The following is a 16,386-nucleotide window of genomic DNA, read 5'->3' as shown; positions in this document are numbered from 1 at the left end:
GGGTGTCACCGCCCACCGGGCCGCGAGGAGGCGGACCTGCTCCGAGCGCCGCGCGCGCCGGGGCTGAGCCTTGCAAACAAGTGTCTGTGGCAGTGTCCCCGCGGCCCTCCGGCGGCCCTCGTCGCACTAGGCTTGGCTTCTCCGGACAGAAGGAACCGAGGAAGCCCCGGGAGCCGCCGCCGCCGCTTCCACCCTCGGCCTTAGCCCCGCGTAGGGGCCGCGGACTCAGCGCGGCTGCTCGGCTCGTGGACGCGGGGTCGCAGCGCGGGCAGCGCCCCGGCTCCTACGGAGCAGCTCCTGACAGAAGAACGCGCGTGGCTATCCCCACCCCTGGGAGGGGTTGCCGGTGCCGCGAGCTGCCGCCCAGTTTGCAGCGCTCTCTCCTGGGAGGATCCGTCACCAGGAAAGAGTAGAAACCACCTGGCCGAGGAGCAGAAGTGGCTCCGGAGGGAGCCGGCGTGGGTCCGCTGCCTCGTGTCCCCTAAGGGCGCGGCGATCGCGGACCCGCGGGCCGGAGTCCAGGCGCAGCCTAGAGCTTTCGGGTGGCGGAGCCAGGCGCACCGCCATCTGGGTGTCTGCTGAGCGGTCCCCCGCGCCCCGCGGGGTCCTGCAGCCCCGATCCACGGACTGGAAGCCACGGAGAACCGCTGCCGCGGACTGCGGACCAACACCGTCCCTCCTGAAAGCGGATTCTGCTATGACAGCTGGGCTGTCCAAGGGGTTAACCTGGGTGTCCTCGGCAAAGTTGTCGCCGAGCCGGGAGCCCGTTTAGGGGTCGCAGCGCCGCGGCTCGGGCGGCAGGCCGGGTGGCCAGCGGCGGCGTGGCTCGGCGGGACCCGCGCGGCCGGGGGGGCTTCTGGGGTGTGCGCCCCCCCAGCCGGCTGCCCTCGTGGATGCCTCCCGGCGGCGGCGGGCCCATGAAAGACTGCGAGTACAGTCAGATCAGCACCCACAGCTCCTCCCCCATGGAGTCTCCCCACAAGAAGAAGAAAATCGCAGCCCGGAGGAAATGGGAGGTGTTCCCGGGAAGAAACAAGTTCTTTTGCAACGGGAGGATCATGATGGCCCGGCAGACCGGCGTTTTCTACCTGACGCTCATCCTCATCCTGGTCACTAGTGGACTCTTCTTCGCCTTCGAGTAAGTGACAGCTTCCAGATGCCGTGCTCCCCCTCGCCTTCTCATGCCCCTACTTTGATGACTTTCGTTTTCTGGTGTATGTTGTTATATAATGTCAGCCCGCTTTCCCTGTTCTCCCTTTAAGGGATTTTCAGCCCCCTGAAATAACGCCTTTCAGGGCCTGTATCCTGGGAGTAAGGAAGAGGAGAGAGGGGCACATGTAAGCTGTGCTAGGTCACTGGCTCCAGAGCAGTGTCAAGAACCAGGCAGGTGGACTCTCTTGAGTTTGGAACTAGCACATCAGCCCAGGTGCAGCCTTCTGAGGTGGGGTGGGGTGGGGATTTCTAAGATAGAGATAGACTTAGTCCTTATCCCCGCCCCCCGTGGCCCCCACCCCACCCACGCAAAGGAAGTTCGAGGCTTCTTCTTAGACCTAGTTTGCTGGCTTTTAGTTATTTTAGGTCGAAAGTGTTGATTACCTACAGTGTCCTGCGTGGGTAATTTCACTTTTTCATTTCCTTGTCCTCCTGATTGACAGTCTTACCAAGGGTGGAGTGTACTGTCTTTCGTAGAAGTTTCCCCAGAAAATACCCACAGTAGATCATTTGGGAATAGGTGAAAGACGTAAGGTTTGGAAAGAAATCCAGACACCACATGGCTCCTGATTCCAGAAACAACACGTTGGACTCTATCCTGGGGGCCGAGAGGGTTGGGGACTACAACTGCATGTGAGTCTTCAGGAAAATCCAATTGGTCATAGCAACACCCTGCCCTCTGAAGACAGGCCTTCCTTATTAGTAGCCCCTAGGTAAAGAGTTTAGCCTTATTCCGGGTCGCTATCAATCACTCTGATTAGATCCAACATCTACAGCTTCTTGCCCCTCCCTCATTCTATGCTCAACAAAAGTTAAAGTCTCGATTCAAACTTTTAAAAAAGGAACATGTTTATGGGCAGAATTTATTTAAGCTGCCCATATTCCAGCTATTAAAGGCACAGTAAATGCCTTCGGTCCCTGCAGCTTCTTCTGGTTAGGGTTATCTAAAACCTACTCTGTTTAGTTTTGTCTTTAACAAGTACTAGGCTCTGATTTTGACCCCCCCTCCCTGCCCCCCGTTTTGCTTGTTGATCACCTACAGCCCCAATCCTCCATTCTGACTCCCGATTGCCCAGGTGTCTCACAGGTCACCTTCTGTGGGTGTTGGAGACTGAACGGGCGGCATCTATGTGGGACCCATGGGCTGGAGAGAAGGGGCATGAACTGCGTGAAGAGTGCCAAAGAGGTGTAATCTGTGGGGCTCCTGTTGTTTCTGGGTCCCCAGCCAGGCAGCCAGCTGACTGGACCAGTGGAACCTGGAGGAGGGGGACGGGGGCTCCTGATGTGCTTTCATTTGGCTTCGGCACCAACACCGAGGTGGGAGGAAAGGCGCCACATGTTTAGCAGAAGTGCCATCTCCTCTGCGGTGGCTGTTGTCACAGGCGACTTCGGCTGGAGAGGAGTCACTGCTTCAGTTGGCACAAAATGCTTCGAGCAGGTTCCTATTGGCAAGTTAACTCTTTTTAGTGGTTCTAAGAGTAGAGAAAAATCAGGTAGCCACCACGATCCGGTGACAGAACTTCGGTTGTGAGTGTGTTGCATTTAGGGTGGTGAATAAGACTCTTGATGTGTATCCAAGTCTTCACCGTGAGGTGTGCCCACCCCCACCCCACCCCACCCCATTATTATGCTCTTATTTTCCTGTTCCAATATATCTTCTAACCAAGTCATCATACATTTGTTTTTATTTCTTGCTCTCTCTCTCTCTCTCTCTCTCTCTCTCTCTCTCTCTCTCTGTGTGTATGTGTGTGTGCACACATGTGTGTCCTTTCCCAAGAGTTCCCCCAAAGCCCTCACTTACAGCTTATTACGATCCATTGTTGCACCAGTGCTGTGCTAGCAGATGATGGTAGGAATAAATGTGGGCACTGGGGTCTTATTAGATCCTATTTGCAGCATTGTCCTTAGGTCTGCTCTGTGGGAATCAGGGTGTATACGGGCGAGCATGCTCTCTCTCCCCCGTGGCAGTTTGAAGTTTCTAGAAAGCAGGAGGATCCTCCTAGCGTTCTGCTTCAGTTGAGAAGTATCATAGGTTCACTAAACCTTGGATCCTTATGGTTTGGTAAGACATCGCCACTGTGTTCCATGGCTTTATCCTGGGTGCCAACATCCTTATAATCTTTAATCATCGATAGTGACAGAATGAAGTCAAATTACTCTAACCAAGTTCATTTGCCAGAGACTCAAAAACCACACACACACACACACACACACACACACACACACACACACACACGCACACACACACACATGCACACACGCACACACACACGCACACACACACGCACACACACGCACACACACACACACACACACACACACACACACACACACACACACACACACACGATACCAATATTGCCTGCTTCTATCTGTCTTTCCTCCCGTCATTCTTTAGTTACTGGTTGGACACATACCCTGAGGTTCCCTGGTTTGATTGTTTGGTTTCATGCACAAGTAGCTAACAGATCTGTTAGACTCGTTGTTAGGATCAAATACCCTAGAAAAATATTCGAAGGGAAGAAAGATGTATCTTGGCTCACGGTTTGGGAGGCTTCACTATGGCCTAAGGAACAGAAGGATAACATACCAGCAGGGCCATGCACTCCAGGAAGGCTGCTTACCTCATGGCAGCTAGGAAGCAGACAGACAGAACTGGACCCGACTAGACCCATTCCCACCCACCGCAAGGCCCAGTCTCCTACCACCCCCAACGATGCTGTTATATAAATCCGCTCTTGGCCCTCCTCATTCTCACCCTTGAACAGATGAACTAGAAAGTTGGGCGGAGAGGAGTGAACTCAGCAGAACCCAGCAACAGGTGTTGGTGGTGACTTCAGCCCCTGGAGATTAAAGAGTAAAAATGATTATTCTCACGAGAGAGATGAAGGGAGAGATCACATTAGCCGCAGGAAGGTTGCTGAGTACACAGCCAGTTAGTTCTCCTGAGGTTCACCCATCCTGTCCTCAGCAAAGTATAGGATCTGCTTAGAAACAGAATGTCCTAGACAGTTTTCCAACAGCACGACCCTCAATAACTGGTTATCTTTTATAAGCTTTGCATTGGTGAGATTCATCATCATCATCACCACCACCACCATCATCATCACCATCACCATCACCACCACCACCAAATTGATACCACTGAGGGTCACCTGGGAAAATGGAACCTCCATTGAAGAGTTGCCCAAATCACCTTGACCTGTGGCCTTGTCTGTGAAATATTATCTTGGTTAACAGTGTAGGAGGGCTCAGCCCACTGTGGGTGGCATAATCCCTAGGCAAGTAGGTCTGGGCTGTGTAGCCGAGGTAGCTAAGCAAACCAGTGAGCAATGTTCCTCTATGGCTTCTGCATCGGGTTCTATGTTGGCTTCTCTCAGTGATGGACTGTAACCTGGAAGTGTAAGCTTCTGAAGTAAACTCTTTCCCAAAGGTGCTTTCAGCAGTGGTTCTCAACCTTTGGGTCGCAACCCCCCCAAAGGACCATGGGAAAACATGGGTATTTATTTATATTATGATTCATAACAGTATCAAAATTACAGTTATGAAATAGCAATGAAAATAGCTTTATGATTGGGAGCAGGGGTCACCACAACACGGGGCACTGCACTAAAGGATAGGCTTAGCATTAGGAAAGCTGAGAACCACTGGGTTAGCATGTCTTATCACAGTAACAGACTCTAGTCTATGTCGGGTTGAAGACGAAGGCCAACTCGTACACCTCACTTCCGAAATCTATAAAGTGGGATTTATAACATCTACCTTTAAATGTTGAATTAAGTGGGAAACTATTCTTAGGGTAGTGACTGAGAGGGAGCCATATATATTGTTAGAATAAACCTCCCAAGGACCCCTGCCTGTCCTTTGAGAGCCTTTAAGGAGCATGCAGGTTAATAAGCAAGAGTGTTAAGATAGCGTTATTGGGGACTGGAGAGATGGCTCAGTGGTTAAGAGCACTGACGGCTCTTTCAGAGGTCCTGAGTTCAAATCCAGCAACCACATGGTGGCTTACAACCATCTGTATTGGGACAGCTACAGTGTACTTATATATAATAAATAAATATTTAAAAAAAACCAGCGTTATTGATACTGAGAAGTGAGGTGCTGTGTAGTCCCTCATGAGGGCAGCGGCCATTATAAAAGTCCCCTGAGCCTGTGTAAGCAAGGTCCTCCATCTTACCCCTCAGAGTGGGAGGCTTACAGGGGTGCCCGAGGAAATGTCCCAATCTGCTCCCTGGTTCCATCTCCACTTCCGAGCTCTCATCTTAGAACCGTAAAGCAGCAAGGAAGCTGCCAGAAGCAAGCAGATGTAAAACTTTACTCTTTCCAAACAGGTCAGGGCTGGATCTTCTTGGCAGGCTTTACTGAACATAGGGAGCGCTGACCAGTGAAATGGTGACCAGTGACACCATTTCGTAGCTGGGGAGGAAGGGACGCTGACGGCAGCAGCGCTGGCTGTCGAGACATCTCGCCACTCTCATACTTACTAAGGGTCTCTTCAAAGGCTGCAATACGTTCATCCTCACAGCTACAGAACGGGATTTGAAAAGAGCAGTGAGCATTGCCGACCAATGCCTTCCCCTCTGAGTGATGCACGCGTGGATACATGCAGCCTTTTCCTTGCGGCTAAAAATCCGAAAGTGCAAAACCTTCGCTTCTAACTACTGAGATTCCATAGTTACCTCTCATGGGGGTAGGGAAAAAAAAGGACAAGGATGGGGAGAGAAGTGAGGTTCTTGTTTCAGACATGTTTCAACCCCAGGCATGACCGTCTGTCTCCTTGTGACAGGTTGAAGGAGGGTGGGGGATCCCTGTATGAGAATTTGGTAACATTCTCAAATTGTCGCTGTTAAAAGTCCATTAATGTTTGTTTCAAGGAGCAGCATGGGGCCAGCGATATGGCTCAGCAGGTAAAGGTGCTTGTAGTTAGGCTTGACAGCCTGTGTTCCGTCCCTGTGACCCACATAGTTGGAGAGAACTGACTCCTTCAAGTGGCTCAGCCCTCCAAAATTTATACCTTGGCATACACACACACACACACACACACACACACACACACACACACACACACACACACACTAAATAGACAAATCCAAAACAGTAGTATTTTTCTTTCTATTTCTCTGCCTCCTCCTTCCCCCTCTTCTCATCCACCCTTCTCTTGTTGACTTCTTTTCGTGTCAGTTTAGCTAATCCCCTCAGGAATAAATGAAGAGTCACTGGGAGCCAATAGAACTGTGATCATGCTTGCCTTGGCAGTGGTACTTGGAGACATTCTTGATAATAAATGTGCCATTTCCTGTAACAGTGGTGTCGTTCTAGGTGGAATAATCTTTATTGTCTTGTAAGGTATTACCCTTGTAGCACACAGGGTTCCCAGTTTGTGTTAGTATGTTCTCTCACGGTAACAAAGTGCCTGAGGTAACTAACTCAAGAAAAGAGAGGTTTACTTGACTCGTGGTTTGAGAGGCTCCAGCCCATGGTTTTATAGGCTCATTTCATTTCTGACTCAATTAGGGAATTCTAGAAAACAGTGCTGGGGAACAGGTAGTGGAATAAATCTCTTCCTTCATGGCCAAAAAGCAAAAGAGGAAGACGACAGAGACCCGTAGTCCCTTCTGAGAGGATGCCCCAGTTACTTAAGGACTTGCATAGGTAGGCCTTACCTCCTGACAATTCCACCACCTCCCAACAGTGGTACTCTGGAGACCAAACCTCTAACACATGGGCCTTTGGGGGAACATTAGGCATCCGAGATGTAGCTGAGGCTGGCTGTCTTCTGCAAATAATTGTCAGTTCTAGTAAAGTCTCTGTCATGGATGGGTTAGCTCATTATATAGTGGAGATGTACTCTCAGGAACCCTAGGGACTGCCTTCTCTAGATGCTCCTGGGCAGACTGTATTGAGTTTTGTACCATTCTCTGAAGACATCTGCAACATGTTGTATCTTCTTCTGGCCAGATGCTGGGCATACTGTGGGTTGCAGACTATCCGGGGTTTGATAGCGATGGCAGCAGTAACCCTCAGGAGCTCACAGTGATGGGCAAGGATATTTGTGACTCAATATGGTTCCCTGGGAATCTTAAGAGACTTCAAATCTTCATTATACGCTCTTACAGGACAAATGCCCACTTATTTGTGTGCATGGTGTCTTAGTTAGGGTTTACTGCTGTGAACAGACACCATGACCAAGGCAAATCTAATAAAGAACAACATTTAATTGGGGCTGGCTTACAGGTTCAGAGGTTCAGTCCATTATCATCAAGGTGGGAGCATGGCAGCATCCAGGCAGGCATGGTGCAGGAGGAGCTGAGAGCTCTACATCTTCATCTGAAGGCTGCTAGTGGAAGACTGACTTCCAGGCAGCAAGGACTAGGGTGTTACAGTCCACACCCACAGTGACACACCTACTCCAGTAAGGCCACAACTTCTAATAGTGCCATTGCCTGGGCCAAACACATACAAACCATCACATGATCAACACATACAAGTTCTACAAGGTTCTGTTTGTTCTGTTCTATGTTTCTCAGACACACGAACAGTACCCAGAACACAGCCCACTCATTAAATTTGTGTTTAACTAACTAGTCATAAATTGAAAACTACTTAAAAACTCCCCTGTGTTTCAGTTTTTGTACATTAGGAAATCGTATGAATTGATAAAATGTATAATTAATAATGCTTTGTAGAATATCTTTAGCTTAACTGTATTTGACGTGATTCTTCTGAAGTCAGAATGGAGTAGCATCCTTTTTCAAATGTGTTCAGTGAAGCAGGAGAGGTTTTCTTAGTCACTTAGAAAGCCAGTCATAGAATTAGGATGTTCTTTGGCTAGGACTTTTTTTTGTATTATTTCTTTATTTCTGCTCTAAGTGCTCTAAGCAAATAAAGCACTCTGATATCTGATATATCTATACGTACATACATGCATGCACACATCCCCTTGGAACTGGAGTTATAGGCAGTCGTGAGCTGCCTGCTGTGGGTGCTGGGCACCCAACTTGGGTCCTCTGCAAGATTAGCCCATGCCCTTCAGGCTAGGCCATCTCTCAGCCCCAGCCACCTATGGTGTGTTGCTTTCTTTCTGAGCTGGTGGGAAGTGATACAGTGCATTATGCAGAAAGAATTCGTACAGGTTCCTAAAATAGGGTAGTGATGCTTAATTATTTAATGGACCATATCTGCATATCCTGGAGATTTTTCTTTTCTGCGGTATAATCTTGTACATGATTTATTCATGACAGGGTTATTATGTCTGAGCAATAGAATTTAAATTAAGGATTTCAAGGAAGTATGCTATTCTGTAGCTGGCTTGTTAGCAAATCTGGAGGTGTTCTTATAGATACTTAAAATCAGTTGCATTTAGGAACTGGGGCCAGTAGAAAGTCCTTTGACTGAGTTGCTCAGGTAAGGGCTGGGACCCATCATAGTCTCTTTATTTATCTGTTCCTTAAATGTAAAAGACAGATCCCGTTTTAATTTTTGTTAAATTTGAGTCATGATCTTATAGTGTAGCATAGGCTGGTCTGAAACTGGAAATCCTACTGCCTCTACCTCCCAAGTGCTGGGATTATAGTTCTCAGATATATTGTCCGAAAATTTTTTTTTTTTTACTTCATTTTTTTTCTTTTCTTTTTTTCGGAGCTGGGGACCAAACCCAGGGCCTTGTGCTTGCTAGGCAAGCACTCTACCACTGAGCTAAATCCCCAACCCCTTTACTTCATTTTTAATTACATGTGTACATGTGTGTCTGTATGGGAATGTGCACCTGAGGTGCCCACGGCAGAAGCAGGTGTCAGAGCCTCCAGAGCTGGACTTACAGCATGGGGGAGTTTGAGGTCCCTCATGTTGGTTTTGGGAACTGAGCTCAAGTCCTCTGGAGGAGTAGTAAGTGTCCTGAACCCTGTGCTATCTCTCTAGCCCCTCAAACATATTAACATTTTTAAAATTAATTTTCAGTTAGTATATACAATATTGGACTTCACTGTTACATTTTTTAATGCTGTTCATTGTACTCTGCAAAAGCAACGGCTTCCTCTATCTCCAGTTGTCATCCCTTAAGGCTTATTCACTGAGAAGTTCATGCATAAATACACGCATGAGTTTTGAGGTGAAATTCTGTGAAAGCAATTCACCAACACCCCGTTCAAGATGCATATCACCGACAATGATTTTTATGTTTTTAATTAAATTTTTTTAATTGACACACAAGACAGAGCTACTTATAGATTATCGCGTAATGTTTTGATTCATGTTAAAATCAGGGCAGGCACATCTGTTACCTCAAACATTAACCATTTCTTGGCTGTGAAAACACTTATCTTCTGAAATAACCTGCACTTTTCTGGTTTACTCATGTCCTGGATCCCTTGGTCCAGTCCCAACTCCCTTCCTCCAGGCTGTGGAAACCAAGGATGCTAGTGGTTTTAGTAGCTGGCCTTTTGCATGGGTACATCCTCAAACAGTGGGATACTTAGTTTCCTAACTCTTCAACTCTCCCCAGGCCCCATACCTCTTCCTCCCTGTTCCTTAGTTCTCAGGCACGCTGGACTCTACCAACCAGGCTGTAGCCTCAGCCAACGCTTTTCTTTATCAACATACTATCAAAGAACGTGTAGCCCTTTTCTTTTCTGAAACGATAACATTGACTTTGTATATTTTTAATATAAGGTAGCACTACATTGGATGCATTTACTTGTGCAGTTGGCCCAGCTTCTTCATTTGAAATGATTTCAAGCTTCCAGAAGAGTTATAAGAATAATTTACTTAGTCTGTAGACTTTTCAGAGTCCCATCATTTGCTGATGGATTTCTTGCTCTCCCCTTCCTCCGATCTCTGCCGTATTTCCCCTCCAAACCATTGAAGATTAAGTTGACATCGTGGGCCCTCATGTCTGAATGCTTCAGCGTGTAATCAGCTTGAAGTGCTTTTGTTTTCTGAGGCAGGGTCTTGCTGTGTAACCAATGTTAGCCTTGGATTGCAGCCATTTAGCAACTGTGTAATCCTTGACAGAAAAGATACCTACTTTTGTCAATATGGTGATGTTTTTAGATTTAGGAAGCGACACAGGTACATCAACAAAATGTGTCGTTTGACTTTACAGATTAAACTTTCCCATCCTTCTGGTCTCCTCACAGAAATTTGGTTTTTGTTTTCTACCTTCAGCCTTTCTATACACTTATTACATATTCTTAGTATTCTATTTTTAATATTCTTTTTAAAACCTTAGTCTGTGTGCTTCTGTGCTACCATTAGTGAGTGCTTAAGACATTAGTGTATGACCTTTAACCTCCTATAGTCCACTTCCAAATAGTAGTATTGTGTTTTAAAAATAACATGAAATTTAACACATTATCATTTCTTTAATCGTTGTACCCTTTGTATTCCTACTGCCCTATATTTTACAACCATACATGGTGTAAAACCAGTAATGCTATTTTTCAGCGATTAATAATATTTAAAAGAAATGTTAAGCCAATGTATAATAAAAATGCTCTAAAGTGAAACATTTGTATAAAGGTGTCTTTACACGTGCAGAATTTAAACTGGGCTCGATAACTGTTTTCATGTGTTTACTGTCTGGACCATGGTCTTTGTCCCTTTCATCTTCAGGGTCTTGTTATGTTATTGCATCATCTGTGTAATTTCTGTTGGCTCAAAACCATACCTCTCCCTGGCTGGGTGTGGTAGAGACTGAAGCCTAGCGCTTGGGAGGCAGAGGCAGGTAGATCTCCATGAGTTCGAAGCCAGTCTGGTCTACATAGGGAAGCTCTGTCTCAAAACAACAACCACTGTCACAAAACAAGCAAACCAACAAAACCACCCCTTTCTGTGGTTCTCTTATTTATTTTGCCTCCATTGGAAACTTGCATATTTTAATGAATAGAATCTTCTATCCTGATGATAGAAGACACACATCTATACATAGATATATACACATCTATACAGTTGTTTTCTTTTGCATATGTCACTGTGTGATAGTTCTCCCTGATTGCCTTTTTATAGTTCCGCTCGCAGTGGCTGCTGTATGGCATATGTCTGTGGCTTTCTCTATATTTATCCTGCTTGGGACTTGCTGGGATTCTGTAAGGTAATATCTCTCCTCTGACTTGGAAAAATTCCCTTCCTTATTTCCTCAGATACTTCTTTTGCTTTTGTCTCTTTTCTGTTCTGTGACTGTGTGTACTCGTCCGTCAGAGCGTTTTATACGGGACACTCACTTCATCTCGTGCTTTTCTCCTGACTTTCTCTTAATGTTTTCAGTGGAATAATTCCAACCAATCTGTCTTTAAATGTACTGATTACATCTATGTTTGGCCACCTTAGCATCTCACTTTTTCTTGTTTTGGTTTACAATCTTCTGCTGAAGAAAACACTTGTCCTGCGACTCCAGTGTCCTAGGGATCTCTGGGCTGTGTCTTCCGTGCCTCTGGGTTCTGTTTCTTCCTTCTTGTGTCCATCAGACTTTTTGATTGTATGGTAGACAGTGTGTGTAAGGAACTAGAGAATTACAGTAATTTATGCAATTCTAATATCTTTAATGTGTTGGTTGAGTCAGCCTAAGTTGTACAAGTTCAGTATCCCTCATCTAAAATGCTTGAGACCCTTTCATTTTCTTCTCTCATCTTGCCATCTTTTTTGCTTGGACATAGCTGCAGGCACTGCTGTAGAACTGCTTTAGAGAGCTTACCTATGACTCGGACCCAACTCATGGCGTGAGGTGTGGAATTTCCATTGGTGGACTCGTTGGCACTCAGAATTGTGGACTTTTGTATTTGGGATGCTTGATTGAAATGGTTGTGAGTTTGGGAGAAGCTTCAGTGAGATTCATCACCGATGGCTTTTAAAGGCTTGAGAGTTGTAATCAGACTTCCTCTCTAGCAGTGTTCATGAGGTAAGTCCTGGCCAAACTGACTTTATGTTTTGTAGTCTAGCACCAGTTTAAAGAACTGTGGGAAATCTCTCTCAGCCTTTTGTTTTTGTTTTAGATCCTGCCCTCAGCTTTCTGGGCCTCAGGCCATTCCCTCTGTTTGTTACCCTGGCTACAGCCATCCCTGGTTAAGTACCAGAGACGGGCAGACTCCATTTTTAGCTCATGCTTTTGAGATGGGTCTCAGGGGTCTCTCTACTCTCCTGTTCATCTCCAGCCCTTAGTGTGACCTTGCAGTGTGTTGGGCAGAGACCAACAGGAAAGACGTGGCTGGCGGTGCTCGCTTCCTCTGAGGCTGCTGCTTGTCCTGCAGCCTATGTTCCATCCCTATGACAATCCACATGTGGCCATTGGTGCCAGTCAAAAGCTCAGCTGGTTTCTTCTCATGCCTGCCCACAGCAGACTGCTGTCCTTCCTCCTGCTTTGCAACCAGAAGTAGCGTTGGTCCTTTTCTCTAAGGAAGGGTGCATGGCAATATCAGCTCCCCGAGAGATTTGAAAAGCTCTGCTTGGGTTGCTTCCCCAACTTCCAGCCTCTGAGGATTTTTAACTTACTGTTGTATTTCTTGGACTCCTTGCTGTATTGTTTCTTGTGTAAGTAATCACGTTTACTGCTGTAATGGCCGATCTATGTAAACACGTTTTGATTATTCATCTGGTTCCTTTTAATTATTTTTTCTCTGATTCTGATTCTTAGAAACTGCTGACATTTTTTTTTTAAATAAGATAGAATATGCCAGACTGTCAATTCAGAGATTTTGATCTTAAAAATGTGTCCTGCCTATGCCTATAATATCCAGACTGAAATGCTTAGGACTGGGTCTCTCTCTCTCTCTCTCTCTCTCTCTCTCTCTCTCTCTCTCTCTCTCTCTCTCTCTCTCACACACACACACACACACACACACACACACACACACACACACACACAGAGACAGAGAGAGACAGAGAGACAGAGACAGAGAGGCAGAGAGAGACAGAGAGAGACGGAGAGAGAGACAGAGACAGAGGCAGAGAGAGACAGAGAGAGAGACAGAGACAGAGAGGCAGAGAGACAGAGATTATCATGGATTCAATGGTTTAACCTGACGATAAAGAAAAATACCCAGTGCTAAACCTGTCAACTGATCAGAGCAGCATATAATTATCATCAAGATGAATAGAAATATCCTTACGGCGAGCACAGTGATTTATTGTAAATCTTCACCGTTTACTTTAATGCTGGTTCTTTGCTTTTAAAAATAGCTTTAATATTTTGGCCCCTTTACTTTGGCCCTTGAATGTCTTCTTTGGTCTTGTGCTTCATTTCCACGATGTCCACCACTGCACTGGGTCTTCTCCCCCGTAGCTGACTTTGGCTGAAAACCAGAGAGGAGGCAGGAGCTCCATACTCACCCATTTCCTGATGCTCTGAGGGAGATGCAGAATCACCCGCTGGTGCCCCAAGGGACCCAGAATGGAAAAGAGGGTGACAGACATCACTGCCTCTGTGTGTGTTTCCTTGCCCAGGGCTGCATTCCTCCCGTCTGTAGGGCTTGTTAAAAATTTATTTTAGAACAATTTAAGTACGTCTAAACACTCAATTAAAAACAGGAATTTATATATAATCATTTCCAAATATCTTCAAACTGGATTTTTAACCAACGACTTTAAAGTCTAGGGGAGTTAGTGTTGCTGCTGGGAATGTGGCACCATGGGAATGTGGCAAGGGTGCTGGGTGGCTGATAGGGGAGGGTGTGGCCAACTGCTGTGGCCCTGGGGCTCTTGGCCCTGTGATAGCCTTATCAGCGGAGGGATGGCGGTGGAAACCCTAGGGACAGATGTTTAGCTATGTGAGTGGGCTGTCTCGTGGTGGTTTCCCCACTTTCCTTAAGAATTCAGGGCAACTGTTTGTTTTCACACAAAACGACAGAGTCCATTAAAGGCATGGTTCTGTTGCTTGAGAAGGATTGCTTCTCCTTACACTGGTTGCAGAAATTAGTCCCCAGAAGGAAGGCGTGTCCTGGGCTCTTTCTGGGATGAGGGGCCTGTGTTCCCCTTGGCTTTCCCTGTCCTCTCCCTTAGGAGGAGACACCCGGAGGACCTTCTGTTCTTTGGAATTTTCCCTTCCTTTGGCACCTCGGATGCTCTTCTCTTCACCGTTAGTCATTCTCCTCCTCCTGTGTTTCATCTGTTCTCTCCTCCCTCACATGAACTGTGCTCGATCCCCGTCTGCCTTTCTCACTTTCTCAGACAACTTTGCAGCCTGTGATGGTGATTCTGGCTTTCCAAGCGCGACGCCCAGGCCTCTTTCTCCCTCTACTCTGAAACCTGCTCTACCCAGAAGATGCCAGCTACCAAGACCTGGAAACCTAGAGGTCTCAGAAGCTTCCCTTTGCCGCAGGATCTCTGTGAGGTCACCTCCTGGGCCTCAGACTGTGCCCTGGAACTGTGTTCACCCCTCCCACCCCCCCTACGACCATCTCCAACAGTCTTTTCCTTACTGTCTCTAGACCAGTGGTTCTCAACCTGTGGGTTGAGATCCCCTTGGAGGTCGCAGATCATCCGGCATTTACATTACAGTCCCTAATAGTAGCAAAATTACAGTTATGAGGTAGCAACAGAATAATTGTAGGGTTGGGGGTCACTACAGCTTGAGGAACTGCTGTGTTAAGAAGGTTGAGAACCACCGTTCTAGACTGAGTTCTTCCTGTGTCTGAACTTACAGTGAGTGTTCTTCTGACTTTTAAACGTCTTCACAATTTCCTTGACATTCTTTCCCTATCAGCACAGGTTCCATAGCTTTCCTCTTGAATCTGGATCTCCTGAGGGAAGAATGATGTATGGCTAAAGTGATGCTGTGTGATTTCCCAGGCTAGGTTAGGAAGCAAGATTAAAGCTTCTGCTTGATTCTTCCATGTGTTTCTCTCTCTCTCTCTCTCTCTCTCTCTCTCTCTCTCTCTCTCTCTCTCCCCCCCCGTTCTCAGGAACATGCCCCACTGGAACTCTAAGCTTGACATCTGAGAAGTCTGGTACCTAGAAGCCTTATTAGTCCAGAGATTGTACAGCGTACAGGCCACACAGAGAGGGACCCCTTAGCTGAGTGAATGAGACGTCACATGATTCCGATTTCTGCTTCACCCGTTAGATGATCCTCTTACCCCACACCCCCGATCTCTCCATCCATCTTTGGTCTTCTGTTTACTGAAAACCGATTGTGGCACACGGGGTGATCCCTGACGAGCTCTGCCAGTCGCAGTTTATGCATAGAATAAAGTCGTCATTGTTTTAAGCAGCTATGTTTAGGGAAGTTTAGTACACAACCATAGTAACAGGGAAGCCATGATCAGAAGTTCTCAAATGAGATGTTGGGAATGCCTTGGGGGGGGTATTTAGTAATTAATATGTGATTACAATAATTTAAAAAACCTCTCAAACTTCAGCACTGTAACTTGTTGCTAGATATTGAGCCAGCTTTTCTTGTCTCCTTCCATTGCAGTGACTGTCCTTGAGTGGGAGGGACATAGTAAATTCATCCCCCAATAGGCTCATGCACAAGGCTGGTTCTTCACTGGAGATGGTCCTGAAGGGAGAGCTACTTCAGCATCGGTGGCCTTGGCTCTTATCCGCCACACCAGGACAGCTGCCCTGCCTCCTTTCCCATTCTAGGTGTCTTCTTCCCTCGTTCCAGATTCTAAACCTCTAGGTTCCCTGCCACTGGGAACGTGGAAACCTATTGTGTGGGAAACTACATTCATGCAAACCTGTCTATACCTGGTATCCGAGGCCTTTCTGTTGCTCTAAGAATTAAGTGTGGTAGGCAAGCATCTCTGTTATTTCAGTTCTGTATGTCTGTTGGTTCTGGGGGAGGTTGAATGCAATCATCACTGTTTTGTGCCAGGAGTTCTAGTTTCTCATGGGACCAGGGACGAGGTTCACTGTCTCTGTGGCTCATGACTCACTAAGACCTTCTCTGTGATAGCCTGGGATGGCCTCATGCTTAGCAGAGTCCCATTTCCCCTACAAATGTGGGTGACTCCCCAGCTAAGGATTCCCAGTGATTTGATCTTTTGAGTGGACCTCAGCTTCATAGAATCAGAGCAATTTATCATCTTGAATGGTCCTATTTTAGGGTCTCTTAACCCCATGGTTTTCCCATACAGTCTTGATGGTTGATAAGAGCATATTTTGAATACATGAGTCAAAGTCCAGTTAAATTCAGCAGCTATATATGGTCTATTTATCTTACTAAGCAGGGGGAAGAATTAT

The 16,386-nt window shown here is 46.6% G+C and overlaps 1 protein-coding gene across 3 annotated transcripts in view; it reads left to right on the top strand.

Moving 5' to 3' along the window:
* Zdhhc14 (zinc finger DHHC-type palmitoyltransferase 14) overlaps positions 1-16,386 on the top strand; it is a 268,390-nt gene continuing 252,004 nt past the window's right edge. Inside the window, exon 1 of one of the 3 annotated variants that reach the window (XM_032894755.1) lies at positions 1-1,138. In XM_032894755.1, the coding sequence (XP_032750646.1) occupies positions 894-1,138 (245 nt within the window). In that variant the 5' untranslated portion in view covers positions 1-893. The remainder of the gene's footprint in view (positions 1,139-16,386) is intronic. The other 2 variants (XM_032894752.1, XM_032894754.1) reach the window with 2 other exon arrangements.

The sequence above is a fragment of the Rattus rattus genome, chromosome 2 (assembly GCF_011064425.1).
Source record: "Rattus rattus isolate New Zealand chromosome 2, Rrattus_CSIRO_v1, whole genome shotgun sequence".
Lineage (NCBI taxonomy): Eukaryota > Metazoa > Chordata > Mammalia > Rodentia > Muridae > Rattus > Rattus rattus.
Note: the sequence above shows the minus strand (reverse complement) of the source record. Positions and strands in the feature narration are given on the sequence as shown.